The following is a 19,915-nucleotide window of genomic DNA, read 5'->3' on the forward strand; positions in this document are numbered from 1 at the left end:
CGTTCTCTGCGAGTGGAGGCACAGGTAGACAAGGCAGTGAAGAAAGTTTTTGGCACACTGGCTTTCATCAGTCAAGGCATGAGTATCAAAGTTGGGAAATTATATTGCATTTATACAGACATTGGTGAGGCCGCACTTGAAGAATTGTGTTCAGTTTTGGTCACCTTGCTATAGGAAGGATGTTATTAAATGAAAAAGAGTTCAGAAGAAATTTACAAGGATGTTGCCAGGACTCAACAGTCTGAGTTATATGGAGAGGTTGGACAAGCTCGGACTTTTTTCTTTAGAGACTGAGGAGGGACCTTCTAGAAGTTCATAAGATCGAGAGTCCTGGATAGGGTGAATGCACTCAGTCTTTTTCCCAGTGTTAGGGAATCGAGGACGAGAGGGCATTAGTTTAAGCATAGAGGGGAAAGAATAAAAGGGAATTTGAGGGGCAACTTTTTTACACAGAGGATGGTACACATATGGAATAAGTTGTCAGCAGAAGTGGTTGAGATGGGTACATTAGCAACATTTAAAAGCATTTGGACAAATATATGGATAGGAAAAGATTAGAAGGTTATGTGCCAAGTGCAGGGACATAGGGTTAGCATGGACAGACATTTTGGCCGGCATGGACAGTTTGGGCCAAAGGGCCTGTCTCTGTGCTATAGGACTCCATGATTCTATAAATGTTAAGCATTCTGGCATTAGAAACAAAGAAAGAGTTTGATAATAATGGATTCTGTCTCGTAGTATTTACTGTTTTCATCATTGCCTCACAGGCTTCTAAGTATAAATTAAAGTTATGCCAGAACAATATATCTTATCTTGATGATAATGACAGTTTTCTGCCAGATGTTATATTAGTGTTTGGATGAGGTGTTTTGTTGTCCAGTGACCTTTTGTAATACACCTTGCATAAGATTGCATACATTTATTTTCATTTAGAACTTTCTTTTCAATTATGATGCCAGGCAGATTTTATTGAAATTCTATGAATACCACAATGTTTCCATGAGCTGACCTTGTATTATTTTCTACGAAAGAAAATACTGCAGTAATCTGAAATAAAACTAACATATGTCAGAAAGCAGCAGTTTAGGCAACATCTGTGGAGGCCATGTAGAGGTTAATTTGAAGATAGCTGGGGGTGAAATGGGAAATGAGTGCATTCTGTTAGTGTCTTGAAACATTCCAGCTCCCTGCAACCTTGCTAGAGGCAGATGAAGTCCAGGAATGACTACTGGGCGGCAGTGGCTGGTAGTTGAGATCAATGAGAGGAATAAGTGTCAGAATCTAACTGACATTGGAGAAGACCGCCTCTCACTGCACATCCAGGTGATTCCAGTGCCATGGCACAGTCTGCATGCCTCAATGATAGGTTCATGGGTATGAAAGGCTGCATCCGTTGCCCAAACAAATCCTCCAATGAGGATTTCTGATCAGTGTAATGTCCTTCTTGGCTTGGAACCTCTATTTTTAAACTGTAATGCTCTTCTGCTGGGCTGGTCTGCCTTTCAAAGCTGCCAGCACTCGAGAGCATACACCCTGTCCTTAACTGAATACTGGGAGTGACCAATCAGGAAGCTACTTCTTGGAAGGTAATGCCAGAACATATATGGCAGATGTGTGATGGATCAGGATCTGGAAATGATTCCCACTTCTGAAAATTTGTAAGCACATGATTCTAACTATGTTTCAGATCTATGACTTTTTCTCAGAGCATTGTGATCTCAGTGGATCGTAGTGCATATGCTTGTGATAATCAGACAGAATTGGGATAAATAGGTTGTATTTAGTGGCTATATTTAAAATTACTAGTGTTTGATTTAGTTTTGTGATTAAATGTAATCCCGAATTAAATTTTGATCTCGCTGCAAAGGTTTTGGTCCTGTTACAATCCAAACACTTGATCATTTATGTATTGTTTTGAAATCTTCGTAAGTATGTTTCATTGCACCAACAATGTGATTTAGTTTATTCAGTTTAAAACAAAGAACTGCAGACTGTAGAAGTCAGAAACAAAAACAAAAATTGCTGGGAAGAACAGTTCTGAAGAAGGGTCACTGGATCCAAAATCTTAACTGCTTTCTCTCTATTGATGCTGTCAGACCTGCTGTGTTTTCCCAGAAATTTCAGCTTTTGTTTATTCATTTTAAAGTTGCTTTCTGATTATCAAGATTAAATGTGATATCTGGGGAATGGAATTATCCACTACACTATTAGTAACAAGCAGTCCCAAAGGGGACATTATTTTCATTCTTTAATAAGATCTGGACATTGTTGGTAGGGCCAGCATTTGTTGCCCACCCCTAATTGTCCTGAAACTGTGCTGCATGCTACACTGCAATGGGTCTGAAATCGTATGTAGGTCTGACTAAAGCTTGTTGGTCAACTAAAGGTTTTACAGGAATCACTGATCATGAGCATCGAACTATGGTTGTGTTGCTAGATTGTATATTCCAGAATTACCAATTGAAATTGAACTTCATGAATTGTCATTGCTGGGTTTAAACCCATGTCCCCAGAGCATTAGGCTAGTCTGCTCAGCACTGTCCTCATGACCTGTCCTACCTGCCAACCTCCCTTCCCACCTATCTGCTCCACCCTCCCCTCTGACCTATCACCTCCATCCCCACCCCCATTCTCTCCGCCCTGGAGGCTTCCGGCCTCTATTCGTGATGAAGGGCTTTTGCCCGAAACGTCGATTTTCTTGCTCCTCGGATGCTGCCTGACCTGCTGTGCTTTTCCAGCACAACTCTGATCTAAACTCTGGTTTCCAGCATCTGCAGTCCTCACTTTTGCCTAGTCTGCTAGTCCAGTGATATCGTCACTGCACCACCATCGGCCCTTGAATTCCACATGTTTTCAAGTGGAATTTTCCTTCCAACACTTTGTCACACCAGTGTTCCTTATGTTCAGATCTTAGAACAAACTGTATTGCAATGTTGTGAAATGTTTATGGTTCTCTCACCTTTCCTCCTATGATCACTTGGGATATCATTGTTAATTTACCAGTGAATTGAAGAGACTGAGGTAATACTGCTTGAAGATGATTAATTTAAAACTGCAAGGTCATTATTTTCTGATCAACCTGTTCAGAGATGTAATCATACACATCTGGAATGGGTGAGGTTTGAATCGAGGTTTACGTGCAGAGGCAGCATACTATCACTGCACCACAAGTACCCTCCCGTATAATTTTCTTTCTTATACCCAGGAGATAAATTTGACTTAATGATGAATGGCAATGAATTGAATGAACATTGTTATTGAAATGTTCATCTGTTCTATTTCAGGCTGCACTAAATTTTCCAAAGTTCTGTGAACCTGTTCAAAGAGGAGATGGTAAGCTTTGGAGAAGAGGATGAGGATAAACTTCCTTCTGCAAAATTGGTTTAATTATTATTAATTTCTATTTTAAGATTACTTGATAACTGGAAAATGTAAGTGACATATTGAGAATATATACCTTGCTCCATCATTAATGTTGTACTGAGATGTGAATGCTATTATCATGTAAAGGAATTGAAAGGATATGATTTGAAGGAGCCGGTGTTGGACTGGGGTGGACAAAGTTAAAAATCACACATCAGGTTATCGTCCAAGCGGTTTATTTGGAAGCACTAGCTTTTGGAGCGTTGATTCTTCAACTACCTGGAGAAGAAGCAATGCTTCGAAAGCTAGTACTTCCAAATAAACCTGTTGAACGATAACCTGGTGTTGTGTGATTTTTAACTTTGAAAGAAAATGTAATTGTGATTTCTGTGCTTTCTGTCAAACCAAGGAGAGCATAACTTATTTTAATGACTAACTGAAAATAATTGCTACTCTGCAAAATAAACTTGACGTGCAACAATATGCAGTTACATACCGTGCCATTTAAAGATTCAGATAAGAGCTAACTGAAGGAAATTGTTTGAAAACTGTGCATTCATAAAATGGATCAGGACAATGAAGAGTATTCATCCATCCTTAGTGAAGTTTACAGAAAGAACAGTTTTCCTTCCTCTTCCCAACACATCCAAAACATGACAAATGGCTGAATATTTTACAGAACTCCTATACCTTTTTGTGACGAACCTGTTTCTTTAACAAGGTTATATAGTCCTTGGTTTTTTTCAGAGAGGTTGTAAATGACACAGGTTCCAAAAGGTTTGAGTTTGGATGGATTTTATGGCCAATTTGTTTACAGCTAACAGCTACTCCCTCAGGCAGAATGCTTTCAAGTTTTAGAAAAAACACTTGTATAATGAAAGGGGTGTGGCCAGTTCTCCCAGCTCCATTTTATCTTTAGTTTGGGTTTTAATTCAACAGTGTGTGTGTGTGTGAGGAAAGGCTACTGGACTCTCTCTGTCTCTCTGTCTCTCTGTCTTCTCTCTTGCAAGAACTTGTTTGATTCTTCCTTTTGTGCCAAGGGGTATTTATGGGAACTGTTACAAGTATTTTGGAACAGCGTCATTAAGCTGGGATAGTCTGTTGGGTTTCGGATAGAATAAGTTATTTGTTATTCTATTTCCTCTTGTATTTCATTCAGTAATCCTGTAAATAAACTCTGTTTTGTTTGAAATGAAGTAACTTGATCAGCTGATTCTGTCCTGGAATATCCACTGTACACGTGCTTAAATCAACTAACAAAGTTAGGTTCTGGGCTACCTTTTTGCAACGCTTTGAGGGGCCTGGCCTGGTTGATAACACTTTAAAGACCATAAAATGTTGGATGACTTTTAATCCTAAAAGCTAATTTGAGTTAACAGCGACTGTTCATATGATAGTCAAGGTTTGTCTTTCATATCAGTTTGCCACCTTGTATTCTTCTGATAAGTTTCTCTTCGCTGGCACCGATGTTCAACGCACTTCCAGTCTTTCTTTGTAATAAATTGTTTAGTGCTAGGAATCTGCTTCCATGTGTTTCATGCATCTTTGTGACCAAACCTGGCTGAGTTACGCTATTGTAAACAGTGATATTTTTGCTTCTTGTTGCTGCTCCAAATAAGCACACGTTAGGTGTCAAATGCGATATTTTTATTTCCACAAAATTAACTTTTTAAATTTGCTACGTTTCTATACTGCTCGCAGGAAAATAATTGCAACCAGTATTTTCCTCTTTGCACTACTTCAACTAAATTTGAGATGAACATGTCTGTCACTGTTCATCTCATTTATAAAATTGTTTTCTTAGTCAAGAGTCCTCAAAACTTGGCGCTAGCTCAGATTCAGTGGCTTCTGTTCCCTGGTTGATATCATTTCTGAATTTGACTGTTCGCTAAAGTGAGATTATGAAATCAGCTGGGTTGCTTGGTGTCGGCAATAATTAGTATGAAAACATGAATTGCAATGTGTCTTGTTTGGTCAGTCATGTGATTAGTGTAACGTTTTAATTTCATTTCTACCATGCACAATTGGTAGTGATGACTGTAGCCAATCCTCTCATCTTGGAAGACCGGGTATGTTTGCCTGTATTGCTTGAGGGATTCAAATAGGTTAACACAAATAAAACTTAATTCTAGATAGATATTATCACATACAATACCAAATAATTTCCTTGAGTTTTATTTTTTCTGCATTTTGCACCTTTCTGAAGGTATTAAATTGACTTGAAAGAGAATATTTGCTGCCATTATATCAGGATAGATATCCTATACACTGAATCTACTTTATTGAACAGTATTGTTATTTGACTACTGCAAAGATAAAAATGAGTTTTGCTATAACATTGTCAAGCCTTTTGCTCACTATGAGCCAACTATTTTCCCTCATTGAAAACTGGATTTTGAATCAAAAGGTTAGACATGCAATTTTTGCTGCCTTCACTTTAAGGATGTCAAATCTATTAAATGTAGAGCACACTTTGCATCACTGCTTCTACTTATCTTCATGTTCACAAATAGAATCTGGTTGCATTTTTTACCTTCTCTGAGGAAATTGAAAGTCTTTTAAGTTAGACAGTGAAAATCAACTTTGAAAAAAGTTGAGAAATTGCATATAAATGAAGTTGCACTTTAGTGATTTTAAATTACTGTATCCGAGTAGCCCTTGATCACTTTACTGAATTGTTGCTTTTGACTATGTACCTTTTGCTGCATGCATCTCACCATCTCAATATGGCAACTGCATGAAATGTTCTTAGGTTTTTATGAATTCAATCTGCAAAGTAACTTGTTGTCGCTCTATTTCAAAATTCTGCTTAAACCTTCAAGTTTTGGCATAATTTACTTGTATCTGACGTGGTGAAATTATCACTTTAAGAGGTGTTTTTTTGTCCTTTTTTAGAGAGTTGAGATGGAGGGCGAGATGTCTGTCCTAAGTATAGCTTGTCCCTATAGCTTGTGAGGCTATAGGGATTTTTATAAAAAAGTTGGAACAATAGCTAACGTGACACCCTTGTTTAAAAAGGGAGTAAGGCAAAAGACATAAAATTAGACTGATTAGCCTAACCTCGGTTGTGGGTAAGATCCTTGAATCCACTGTGAAGAATGAGATTTCTGAATACTTGCAAGTGTATGGTAAAGTAGGGAAAAGTCAGCATGGTTTCATCAAGGGGCGGTAATGCCTGACAAATCTGCTAGATTTCTTTGACCAAGGAGTGTCAATGGATGTTATCTACCTGGACTTCAAGAAGGCCTTTACAAGAGAGTAATGAATCTATGGAACTCATTGCCACGGAAGGCTGTGGAGGCCAGGTCACTGAGCATATTTAAGATAGAGGTAGATAGGTTCTTGAGCATCAACAGGATCAAGGGTTATGGGGAGTAAGCGGGAGAATGGGGTTGAGAAACTTATCAGCCATGATTGAGTCTGTTCCGCCATTCAATGAGCTGAATAGTCTAATTTCTGCTCCTATGTCTTAAGGTCTTATAATAGAAGCAGCATAAAGGGGTGGGGTCAAGCTTCAACAGAACCAGGATTTTAGTTTAACTTTCAGTAGTTGCTGGGATCTTGAAGCTAGATGTGGAAGCTGTTATTTCTCTCCTTGTTATAGCTAAAAGCTTGGGTTTTCTTTCTGATGCTAAAATTGCGTGTGAGACTATCTATTTTACTGAATTTGCCTTTGCCAAGGGTATGTTTATGGGATGTTATCAAATTGAAACAGTTACTGTTTAGTACTTAACTACTCTAATAGTTTTCCAGTAGAGTTAAGTTATTCTAATTCTTCATTCTTTTGTTTATATTTTAACTATAGTGTAAGAATAAAGTGTGTTTTTGTTTCAAGCCTGGGTAGTTGGACCATTCAAATTACATCCGGAACACAACACCTTACATTTGCTTTTAAAAATAAAAAAAAGTTGGGGGTGTAAGCTATCATCATAATGTTTTGAGGAGGTTTAGTCTGGTCCATAACACTGGGCACTAAAGGAATGAAAAATACGTTAGACTTCTTATTTCTGATTTGCTTTTCTGCTTGAATGTCACTAGAAAATTAGAGATAGGAAGAAAGTGCAGCTACAATAATTGATTGAAAAAGCTGATGTTTTTATTTAGCCAAAGAAGAGGATACTCGACGGCTGTGGCGAAACATTGAACCACATCTGAAAAAAGCAATGGAAACGGTTTATTTACGAGAAATCTCAAGGTAATCACCTTTATAAGAAGCATAATCACTCAATAGTACCGGCAGCTAAAATTAGATAAGTGAAGAGGACTATCCCAGAATATTACCAGTATCAAAATCTGTTCTTGAATATGTAACTAACATGAGGCTAATTATTCTTCACAGGTTTGCAAACACTTTGATTTTACATGGTAGCTCAGTAGAAGTGTGATAGATCAAGGTGACAAAGATCAAAGACCAATTGCTAAGGCTCAGTCTTGCTAGCAGCGATTTGCTAGTGACTGCAATGCTGATTTTTTAAAAAATCACGACTTTTCTTAAACTGGTCACATTAAACTAAAACAAGAGTTGAAAATTCCCATTTCTTGATTATCCGCATGATGCATCTCGCATACATACAAATCTAATTACCTTAATTGAATTTCCTTCTGTCAGGCCGCTCGCTTTCACTAGATGGAAGAAGAAATGCTATCATTGACACACCAGTAGACATCTTCCTTTCTTTCGTTGGTTTTTTAATTGGTGCTTTCTTTCACTCTTTCTTTCATTCATAGTTGTAATATGCTGTGCATACCCTGATTCAGCCTGATAGACGATCTTGACCCAAATGTTAAGTCTCTCAGCTTATTGTACACTATATCCCTTGGATTCTTAGCATGGTTTCTTTAGGGACTGTGACGTGCTGAATGTATCCCGACTCAAGACGCTTGTTTCATTTCTGTCTTGCTGCTATGTCATTATTTTTGTTTACACACAATCTTTCCGAACAGAGTTTCTTTTTTTAACAAAAAAATGTGGGATGCTTTGTAGTATTAGCTCAGCCAGCATTTATTGCCCATCCTTAGTTTTCTTTAAGAATACCTATTATCTTTGTTTTTCTTATGGTGCACTGTTGGTGAGATGGAGAAGCTAGTTGTAGTTAAAGACCATATGTGGAAATATATGGATATAGTTTCATAATTGCCATACCATCCACTAATGTAAACATTTGATTCTCCAATAGTGGTTCATGGTGCCATCGGTGTGCACCACCCACGATGTGTCACAACTAGCCAAGATGATTTTGATTGTATATCCCAAACCTGTGACCTCAACCACCTAAAAGAAATGAAGCAGTAGGCTCATGGGGGTCACCTACACCTGGAAGATCTTCTCTAAGTCATGCACATTCTTGAATTGTAATTATATTACCATTCTTTCATTATCACTCAGTCAAAGTTCTTGAGCTCCCTGGGAGGACTTTACCACATGGACTGCAGGAGTTCAGGAAACTCACCAATGCATTATGGGGAGTAACTAGCAATAGCCAATAAATGCTGAAGCTAACAATAACATCAATGTCCCATAAGTGACTTTAAAAAAGCTTGACTTTTTAAAAAAATAAAACTTCTCTAAAAAGTAAGAGTGCAAAAACTAACGATTTTTGTTTGATTTCCATCGTTCTGTCATGAAAATTGTTATTTTGCTAAATACATTATTCTGTATGTTTCAGTTCTCAGTGGGAGAGGCTGCAGCAAGAAGATAAAGAAGGTGAACATCTGAAAGGTAAACCAACCCTGGTTTAGTTCACCAGAGGAGAGATTTCTTTAATTGCTGCTGGTTGATAAAGATTTTTTTAAGAGTGTGAATTGTAACCTTAAGAGCATAATTCATATAAATAAATTATAATTTAATTAATTTTTTAATGACCATGGGATGAATGATGTACAAATAATGATCTACTTTCATTTATGCCAATTGCAGTCGACAGTTCAACACATTGCTAGATTGTCTACTGCTTATCAGTACTACTTATTTATATGCTTAAAGTATTCTCCTGGTGGTTTACTTTTTTTTAATACTCAATTGTTCCCCTATTATTGCCATTGGGGAAATGCCGTGAAGGTTCACCAGACTTGTTCCTGGGATGGTGAGACTGTCCTATGAAGAGAGACTGGGAAAACAGGCCTGTATTCTGTAGAGTCTTGAAGAATGATAAGTAGTAACAAAGGAAATAGGGATGTGTAAAGAACTTTACTGCAGTTGTAAATGTCACATTAGCTTCAATTTGAACCTCGTGAAATAGATAATTTGTTAGATCAAAATTCTATATCCGTTTTCATCGACAAAAATAAAGTAAGTCCTGCCAAATGATCATCTTAATTGTCTATGATTCAAAGGCCTCAGTTTTCACACTGCCCTCTCCACTTAAAATTTGTACCAAGAGTTATTATTATCCTTTAACTGTGTTGAAAATTAATGCCCTGAATTAGTGAAACGTCATGTTATTCTATCTTTTGAATGCAAGTAGTATTGCATGAGATTTCCAGATTTTCTTTACATCATAAAAGGAACTGGGAAGCATCTGCTTGTCAATTTCCCAACTAGCAATAATGTGCAGTATTGTGTTTTTATCTTAGTTTTATCAAGGAGAGCAATCAAAAACAGTACCTGGAATGAAATATCAAAAATAGAGAGAAATTGAGCAAATGTTCTACTTCAGCATATGTCCATCTCTGTCCACAATTATTTTGGCTGAAAGTCTGTATTTTGAATAACTTTGCTGACTCAAGTCTTTTTTTTTGTTTTTAATACTCAGGACTTTCCATGCATGCACATGTTGAACTTCCATTTTACTCCAAATTCCTGCTGATTGCAGCCTACCTCTCCTCCTACAATCCTGCTAGAACAGACAAAAGGTTTTTCTCAAAGGTAGTTCAACCCATTTCTGTAATCCTGGCTTTTAATTGTTTTTATGAATGCATGTAGAATGGAATTTTAAAAAATCTGGAAACAAAACCAGCTCTGGCAGTATCAGAAGAGAGAGAAACTTAATGTTTTAGATATGAGAACTTTCATTGGAAACCTTACGTTTCATGTTGTGTATGATAAAAGGATAACTGATCAAGGGAAAATGTAACGGTAATGAATCAAAAATGCAGTGCTTTAAGAAACCTATTCTAAAGGTTGAACATTCTGAATTATTTTCAGGTTTGACATATGAGGGTGATAAATTTTTGTTGTTCTTGGGTAGATATCTTCTTTACTATTGTGTTTTACTGATTTAAGTTATTTTACGCAGTAACAATGCAAAGTATCAGGAGTAACTATTAGGATCTCCTTTGAAGATACTAAAGCATTTTCAGAAGTACTAATTTAAACAAATCATATGGCTTTTGAAAAGAAAGTGAGTTGCTGGGTTGCAGCGTTTTTGGAAATGCAATTTCTTCCTCTCACCTGGCTAAAGCTTTTGTACAGCCTTGAGTAGAAATTGGGTTAACTCAGTTTTTTTGGAAAAATAAGAGCAGATTACATATGTAGTTCTCACACATGGAAAATAAATTTATTAATGGAACAATAAATTTTCAGGTCTTTTACAAAAAAAGGCTGTTGCCTTTTCTGAAAGGAAACGATTAACTATGATAGTAAGAGTTTCTACAATATTTTAATCGGCAAAGAATAACTAAAGCCAGTCTTGGTCCGTTAGAGAGAGTGAGTGTCCAGGATTTGATAATGGTAAATACATAAATGGTGGAAGCTTTGAACAGATATTTTGTGTCTGTCTTCATCATAGAAGAAAAGTTTACAAAGGTAATTGAAAATCCAGAGATGATAGTGAGGAAAAGGTGCTAGGAAAACTATGGGATTTAAAGGCAGGCTAGTCGCCAGAACAGAGACCTTAAGGTTTTAAAAGCAGTCACACCAGTATTAGACACATTGAGTCCTACAGCACGCAAACAGACCCTTCGGCCCAACCAGTCTATGCTGACCATAATCCCAAACTAAACCAGTTCTACCTGCCTGTGTTTGACCCATATCCCTCCAACATTTCTTTCTTATGTACTTATCCAAATGTCTTTTAAACGTTGTAATCTTCCAAAATTCATTAGATTCTAGAAGGATTAGAAAATAGCAAATGCAACACCTGAATTCAAGAAATTATAGGCCTGTTAGGGAAGGTTTTGGAATCCAGTTTTTTTAGGAGGTTATAGCTGGATACTCATAGAGTAATTAAACACTTTTCCTTTCACAAAGTCATGCTGCATCTGCCTGAAAGCATTGATTTTCTATTAGGGTTTTGATGAAATAACATTCATAGTGGATAAGGGAAACCTGTGGATGTGGTGTACTTGGCTTCCTAAAGGTATTTGAATATGTGTCCCATGATGCATTGGTCTACAAGCTAAACGCATGTGGTATAAGGGATAGCACATTAGCATAGATAAAAAATTGTTAGCTAACAAGGGGCAGAATGTGGAAATAGATGGATAATTTTCAAGTTGTCAAGGTTTGCTCCTAGAACCATATTTATTTTCAATAACCAAAATTGCACAATGGTGGACAGCAGAGAATCATTACTGTAAGAGCTGCTTTTTTTTTTAAGTTTATCGGAGCAGTAGTTACTGCTTTTATGTTTTTGCTTTGTTTTTGGAACTGCTAAAAAAGATCAAAAACAATGATACTTTAAATGGGAGAAGAGAGAGAGCAGGAGACCTGTTGTCAGGAGAGACTACGTGGGCGGTCGGAGAATGGCTCTAGAACTTTTAAAAAATCTAAATAAAACTAATCAGTGAACATCCACAGCTGGTTGACTGTGAAATTACAAGCATCCCTGAAATTGGAGTTCAGTCCAAGAAAAACAATCAGTGAAATTTCATACCTGACCTTGGAGAGGACTTATTATCAGAACTACTCACAGCTGAGGATGTCAGGCTCGCAGAGCTTGATCAGTTAAGTATTTGTTTTAAGAGAAATATAAACTTTTTTTTGTAAATCTACAGTAGTGAGTAGGGTGAGGGATTTTTTATTGAGATCTGTCTCTTGATTAATTTTTAATAAATATAAAACATAGATATTAAGTTATTCTAGAGCAGTAAGACTGTCACCCAAGATATAGCGAGAATAGAGAAGTCTGAGGCTGGTACACTTGGAAAGAGGAGCAAGTCAAATAGTCTGGGCAGGCAAGAGCAAGGCAGAGTATGAGGTAAGACTGATAAACTACATTTATTTCAATGGGAGAGGCCTAACAGGTAAAGCAGAGCATGGTTGGAAACATGGAACTGGGATATCATAGCTATTATAGAAATGGAGCTCAGGGAAGGGCAGGATTGCTGCTTAATGTTTCAGAGTATAGATGCTATAGGAAGGAGGGGGCAAGAAAGTTGGGCGGGAGTGTGGCATTTCTGATTAGAGATAACATTACAGTTTTACTTGGGGAGGATATGCCTGGGAGTGTATCCAGTGAAGGTATTTGGGTGGAACTGAGAAGTAAGAAAGGCGTGATCACCTTATTTGGATGGTACTGTAGGCCCCCCCATAGTCAGCGGGAAATTGAGAAGCAAATTTGTAAGGAGATCTCTGATATCTATAAGAATAATAAGGTGGTCATGGTAGTGGATTTTAACTTTCCAAACATATACTGGGACTACCATAGTGATATTTAAATTTGAGAGGAATTTAAGTGTGTATAAGTAAAATTTCTTCTTCAGTATATGGATGTACCTACTAGAGAGCAAAACTTGACCTACTCTTGGAAAATAGGGCAGGGCAAATGACAGAGGTGTCAGTGGGGGGAGCACTTTGGGGCAGGTGATCATAATTCTATTAGTTTTTTAAAAACGGTGGAAAAGGATAGACTGGAAAAAAAGTTAAAGTTCTAAATGGAATAAGGCCAATTTTGGCGGTATTGCATAAGAACTTCCAAAAGTTGATTGGGAGAGGCTATTTGCAGGAAAAGAGACAGTTGGAAAGTAGGAGAACTTTAAAAATGATTTAACAAGAGTCCAGAGACAGTATGTTCCTGTTAATGTAAAGGGAAAGGCTGATAGGTGTCGGGAAAAGAAAGAGGCATATGTCCGGTCTGGTCAGCTGGGATTGAGTGAATCCCTAGAGGTGTATAAGGGTGTTAGGTGTATACTCAAGAAGGACATCAGGAGATCAAAAAGGGGACATGAGATACCTTTGGCAAATGGAGTTAAGGAGAATCCAAAGGGATTTTTCAAACACATTAAGGACAAAAGAATACTAAGATAATAGGGCCCCTAAAGATCATCAAGACCATCTTTCTGCGGAACTGCAAGAAATGGCTGAGACATTGCCTCAGTATTTACTGCGGAGAAGGATATGGAAGCTACAGAACTTGGAGAAATAAGTGATGATTTCTGAAAGTGTCCATATACAGAGGAGGAGGTGTGAACATCTTAAAATGCATAAAGGTGGATTAATCCTTGGGACTCTGACCAGGCTTATCTCAAACCTTTGTGGGAAGGTAGGGAAGTAATCGCTGGGCCCTTGCTGAGATATTTGTATCAATAGCCATGTTTATTGATTCCAGTGAGGTGCCGGAAGACTGGAGGTTGACTAATGTGTGCCATTATTTAAGAAAGATGTTAAGGAAAAGCCAGGGAACTATAGACCGGTGAGCATGACGTAAGTGATGAATAAGGTGTTGGAGGGGATTTTGAGGGATAGGATTTAAATGTATTTGGAAAGGCAAGAACTGATTAGATAGTCAGCATGGCTTTGTGTTTACCTTATGAAGAAAGATTAAAGACTTTAGGCTTGTAATCATTGGAGCTTAAAGGAATGAGGGATGATCTCATTGAAAGTCAAGACTCTAGGGGACTTATAAAGGCGGCTAACAGGAGGATGCTTTCTCTTTTGGGAAGATTAAAAGGAGGGGAAATAGTTTGCATAAGAAGCCTCCCTTTTAAGACACATGAGTAGAATTTCTTTTCTAAGGGTCATTACAATGTGGAATTTCTTAAGTTAGCTGAGGTTGGATGTTAAAATTTATTCAAGTTGAGTTGGATAGGTTTTTGACATACAAGATAATTGTGAGTTATGGGATGCAGACAGAAAAGTGGAGCTGACTCCACAATCAATCGGTCATCGTCTTATTGAATGGTGGAACAGTCTTGAAGGGCCTAATGGCCTACACCCATATTCCTTCTAATATTGCCTGCCACTGTGGACCTCCAAGGTCTGGGTGCAGCAGCATCTTCCGAAACTTATTGTCATGCTCTGATCTCCAAGCGTTCAGATGGACATTGGCCTACACCTTGTGTGTTCCTAAGATGAGTTGTCTTAGTTCATTTTTGTTTGCTAAATTCAAAGACAGAAGGACTTGAAGCACGGAGCAAGATATCCAACTAACCTAGGTTATGTTGCTATTTATTGTCCATGGCAAGACTCTGACTGTCTGTGGGACAGTTTTGTCCATCTGTCAACTTCTCCCACAGTGGATGGCAAAATGGATTTTTTTAATGGGTTAAACAGCCATCTAAGGAGTGGTTAACAGAGCAGAATACCTGACATCAGTTGGTTAGAACTAAAGAGCAACAGTGTCAAGAATGTTACAGATATCTACTATGTTAACAAACAAATGGGAAAGCACTCGTTTTTTTCCCCAATATTGATCCTGCTATTTGTTGCATCTTAATCATGAGATTACTCAGTTTGCATGTAGTTGGGTAGAAGTCATGCTGACCCAGAGTAGAATACCACCCGGGACATTTTCAGGATTTACACTGACATATTGCACTTCTTGAAAACCATTAGTGCTCAAGTTCCTAATTTGTCTGACTACTGTTATGATCTACATTAAGAACTTTAATCAATAAATTTGAAATTCCAGGGACTTTTTGAAAGCATCAGGCAAGTAGATCTCAAGTTGTAATATTTAACAAATGAGCCCAAGAACAAGTATTTTAAACACCTCTATATGCAACTAATATTCTACAGGAAATTTATTTCTCTCTCAAACTTTTAATAGAATCAAAAGCCTCATGGAACAATTATACTTTACTGCCTAATATCTGTAAATTTAGGTTTTTTTCCAGGCATCAATCAAACATTCACACCTTCCAGTTAGGTTCTCCTTGTTTTGCTCAGTGACACTCAAAAAGGCATTCCTGTCAGTTTCTGGACAACTCCCAAACAGACTACCAATAGCAAGGCGATTCTTTCCACTTGGGCCTTGTCAGGATGGATCTTCTTGATTCCTTAGATTGTCATGGGATGTTACTCTTTGACTGGAGGCTATTTCCCATCAGTATCTTGCTTGATAATTCACAGAGCATTCTCCTCTGTGCTCACCACATTCTGCAACATTTTTATTGTTTCTCTGTCTAGCCAAATTCCAAGACAAGTTGTCACTTGTTTTGGCTTTTGTTTTCAGACTTGACAACTTTGCACTTTGTTCAGGAAGTCACTTGACTCAACCGTCCTGCTGTTTTGCCATCTCCATGGTAATCAAGCCACTTAGCTTGTTGCCAGTCAATCCTCCGTTCGTGGTATTCTGCTTTACCTTAAATTAGAGAGATGATTTGAAACATGGAAATTTCCCATTTTCAGTTAGAGATTTATTAATTGAAGTTCATTGTGCCTTGTCCACTCTGGTTCAGCTGGAGCAACTTCTGTCATGCAGTCTTCAGTTCTTCACGTCATTCCTTTACAACTGGGCTCATTGGTATCTTTTTCGTGGAACTTCACAGCAGGACAGAGAGAAGTGTTCACTACTGCCAGGACCTTCTGCCTAGCATGCTGCTCCTATTTTATTTGAAACCCAGCTGCACACTACTTTAGACTCTAAGCAGCGAAAGGCTCTTCATCTGTAGAACTGGACCAGAAATGAAACCTATCTCATTCTTTCCAGATAAAGACCTGGAGGTACTGATGAGTGGTGTGGTTTCTGCACTTTCTTTCATCTTTTCATTTCATGCCCTTACCTGCCTCACTAACAGTTTTGCCCCTGAAGACTGACCAAATCATATCATCCAACCCTAAACAGCATTATCCAAATTCTTCATATTAAGAGGCTGTAGTTCTCTGTGTCACTTTACATTCACTTAAGTAGCTCTTAAGTTCTCTGCCAAAGCTGCTAGAACTTGGAGCTATTTATTTCCAATCCAATATGTCAAGGTTCCAACATCCTGTTCTTATGAGTGAGTTGCAGGCTTTGCCTCTGATGCAAGATTTTGTCCCTCATCCTTCATGTTCCTTTGTGTGTATCTCTCTCTCTGGCCTCTGTTGCTTTTCAGTCCCTCCTTTCTGTTGAGACCCTTCATATTATAATTAACATGTATACTTTATCACAAGCTCGTGACTTTGGAAATTCCCATGTTCTTGATGGCCCTGCATCTTATTTGGGTCAAGGTCAAAGTGACTGTGATCAGAGAGAGAATCCCCCCCCCCCCCCTTATCTCAGGTGGAACTCTCAGTTCACTCTTATTGTCTGAGGTCCTAGTTTTCTATTTAGAATTTCCTCCTGCCCTTTAACAGCTTACTTCCTTAGTGTTCATTCATTGACGGAATGGTGACTAAGAGTCAAAAGGTGCACCCTGTACAGGTGTATAGGGTTTTGTGTGTGCATAGCAAATGAGCAGAAGCAAGCATGTCTCTGGTGTCCTTTAGCATCAAAGTAGAGTGTGACAGTTGATCCAAGAGTAGGCATGTTGAAGTGATGAAGCAGCTCTTTTGCCAATGTGGACTAAATGTCAAGGAGCATGGTATTCCTGGAACATTTGGGGACAGAGTGCTGATGTTGAGTGATGGCTAGGACAAGCATTCAGCAAACTGCATTCACCAAGTACAAGCTTTGATTTGTATTTTGGGAATTTATGCTGTTTAGTTCCTTTGAGAAGGAGAAGAAACTTGGAATTGGCACAAATGAGGCAACTTGGGGTATTAATGAATTGGAAATGAATGGAACTAAGGTAGTAAGGAAGGTTCTGACATTCCCATTTAAAGCTTAATTCAGAATTCAGATTTTGTTCATTCCCTATTTTGTAATCTTCTCACCATTGCTCACTCCACAGGGAGGGGAAAATTTGATCCAAAATCTTCTAATCTTTTTATTGCAGCCTGGACCATCCATATACCTGCCATGAATCAGAAGACTTATTTTTATATACAGTTATTAATATCCTGGAGGCTACTGTTAATCAGAAATTGAACTCAACTAGTAATGTAAATACTTTAGCTACAAGAGCAGGTTGAAGACTAGGAATTCTGTAGAGAGTAACTCACTGCCTGACTTCTCAAAGTCTCTACGCTACCTACAACACGCAGGTCAGAACTTTAATGGAATTCTTAACATTTGTCTAGACAAGCTCAGCTTCAACAACACTCAACTTGACACCATCTAGGGCAAAGCAGACTGCTTGATTTGAACCTCATTCACCATTTTAAACATTTCTTCCTCCACCAAATGCAATACATCTACCAAATGCACAGTAGAATCTTGCCAAGGTTCCTTTGACAGAGCTTTCTAAATCCGTGAACTCTACCATCTAGAAGAATGGACAACTATTGCATGGAAATTCCCCTCTAATTTTTGCTCCATATTGCTAACTCAAGATTCTGGAGCTCCCTACTTGACAGCGTTGTGAATGTGCCTGCACTGCATTGATTTCAGTAGTTCGAAACACAGATGGTCATCACCTTTTCAAGGGCAGTTAGGGATGTGAAATAAATGCTGACCAAGACAGTGATGCCCACATTCCATGGAAGAATTAAAACTTGGCGTGTATGAGAGTATGCGAAAAGTGAAAATTGTATCAGTGACCAGTTTCTGGCTTTGCTTGCAGACATCATGGAAATTTATACAGCCATAGAGATGGGATAACTTTACCATGCTTTTTTGTCACATTTGATGCGTTGCAATGCAAGTTTGTTCAGTAGTACAGTAGGATCGTAACAGTCTATTCTTTAAGAATTACATTTTGTGCTATGAATATACACCAGAGTGGATGTTGAACATTTCTTAATCTTAAAATTTTAGGGAATTCTGTCTTCAGAAAGTGCTTCAAAAGTCCCCATTAAATTTGTTTTTGCAGGTTTATTTGTAATCTGGAACCAAGTATCTTTTACGGTTTTCAGTGAATGCTTTCATATTCTCATCAGACGATGTGTAAACTGTAAGGTAAAAATATTGATTAATTGTCAGTCAAGTCAGTATTCTTTACAGATCAAATTGTTTACTACTAAAAGCATAATGTGGCTAAGTGGAAATATTCATCTTTATTTTGGCATCTTGTTAGATTGGAGAAATATGATTTGAGGACTTTGTAATCCTGTCTTTAAACTACTTTTTGCAACGAACACCGTGGTTATGACCTATTTAAAATTTCTTACTAAAATGAATAATTAATTCCAATAGTGTTGAAGACAGTAAACCATATAATATATACTAATATAAAAACAAAATTCTGATATGCAAAAGTTACAATCTAGAAATACTTCTGTAAATGCTGCCAGACCTGCTGAGTATTTGGAATAGTGGGAATGGAGGTTAGGGCAGTTGAATGTTCCTCCTACAGAATGTGGGAGGTAAGGGTCACCACTAGTGTCCCCTGCTGCCTACATCTGCGGGAAGTGCACCCAACTCCAGCTCCTCAAAAACCGCGTTAGGGAACTGGAGCTGGATGAACTTCGGATCATTCGGGAGGTAGAGGGAATTATTGAGAGGAGTTACAGGGAGGTAGTCACTCCTAAGGTACAAGAAAAAGGCAGATGGGTTACAGTCAGGGGACGGAAAGGGAACCAGTAGGCAGTGCAGGGATCCCCTGTGGCCATTCCCCTCAACAATAAGTATACTGTTTTGGATACTGTTGGGGGAGACGACTTACCAGTGGAAAGCAGTGGGGCACAGGGCTCTGGCACAGAGTCTGTCCCTGCTGCTCAGAAGGGAAGGGGGAAGAGGAGCAGAACAGTAGTCATTGGGGACTTCATAGTTAGGGGGACAGATAGGACGTTCTGTGGGGACGAGAGAGACTCATGGTTGGTGTGTTGCCTCCCAGGTGCCAGGGTTTGTGATGTCTCTGATCGAGTTTTGGGATCTTTAAGAGGGAGAGGGCTGCAGCCCCAAGTTGTGGTCCACATAGGCACCAACGACACAGGTAAGAAGAGAGATGGGGATTTAAGGCAGAAATTCAGGGAGCAAGGATGGAAGCTTAGAGCCAGGATGAACAGAGAAGTTGTCTCTGGTTTGTTGCACGTGCTAGTGAGGCAAGGAATAGGGAGAGAGAGGAGTTGAACACGTGGCTACAGGAATGGTGCAGGAGGGAGGGTTTTGGGTTCTTGGATAATTATGGCTCTTTCTGGGGTAGGTGGGACCTCTACAAGCATGATGGTCTTCATCTGAACCAGAGGGGTACCAGTATCCTGGGGGAGGGGAGATTCACTAAGGCTATTGGGATGGGTTTAAACTAATCCAGCAGGGGGATGGGAACCAAAATTGGAGTTCAAGTATAGAAAAGATTGAGAGTAGGGAGGTCCGAAATCAAGTTTCAGGGACGCAAGGTGGCACCAGCAACAAGAAGTTGGTTTGAAGTGTGTCTACTTCAACGCCAGGAGCATCCGAAATAAGGTGGGTTGGTACCTGGGACTTCGATGTTG

The 19,915-nt window shown here is 38.6% G+C and overlaps 1 protein-coding gene across 3 annotated transcripts in view; it reads left to right on the forward strand.

Annotated features, from left to right (window-relative positions):
* Positions 1-19,915, forward strand: part of orc5 (origin recognition complex, subunit 5) — a 118,748-nt gene that overhangs the window by 57,336 nt on the left and 41,497 nt on the right. For all 3 annotated transcript variants that reach the window (XR_006315099.2, XM_043713853.2, XM_043713854.2), the window contains exons 8-11: positions 3,285-3,333; positions 7,468-7,558; positions 9,030-9,082; positions 10,116-10,228. Coding sequence is in view for 2 of the 3 variants with exons in the window: in XM_043713853.2 (XP_043569788.1) it covers positions 3,285-3,333; positions 7,468-7,558; positions 9,030-9,082; positions 10,116-10,228 (306 nt within the window). In the remaining variant the exon portion in view is untranslated. The remainder of the gene's footprint in view (positions 1-3,284; positions 3,334-7,467; positions 7,559-9,029; positions 9,083-10,115; positions 10,229-19,915) is intronic.

The sequence above is a fragment of the Chiloscyllium plagiosum genome, unplaced genomic scaffold, assembly GCF_037043375.1.
Source record: "Chiloscyllium plagiosum isolate Xiang-an unplaced genomic scaffold, Cpla_swu_hap1 HiC_scaffold_23, whole genome shotgun sequence".
In the NCBI taxonomy this organism is placed as follows: Eukaryota; Metazoa; Chordata; class Chondrichthyes; order Orectolobiformes; family Hemiscylliidae; genus Chiloscyllium; species Chiloscyllium plagiosum.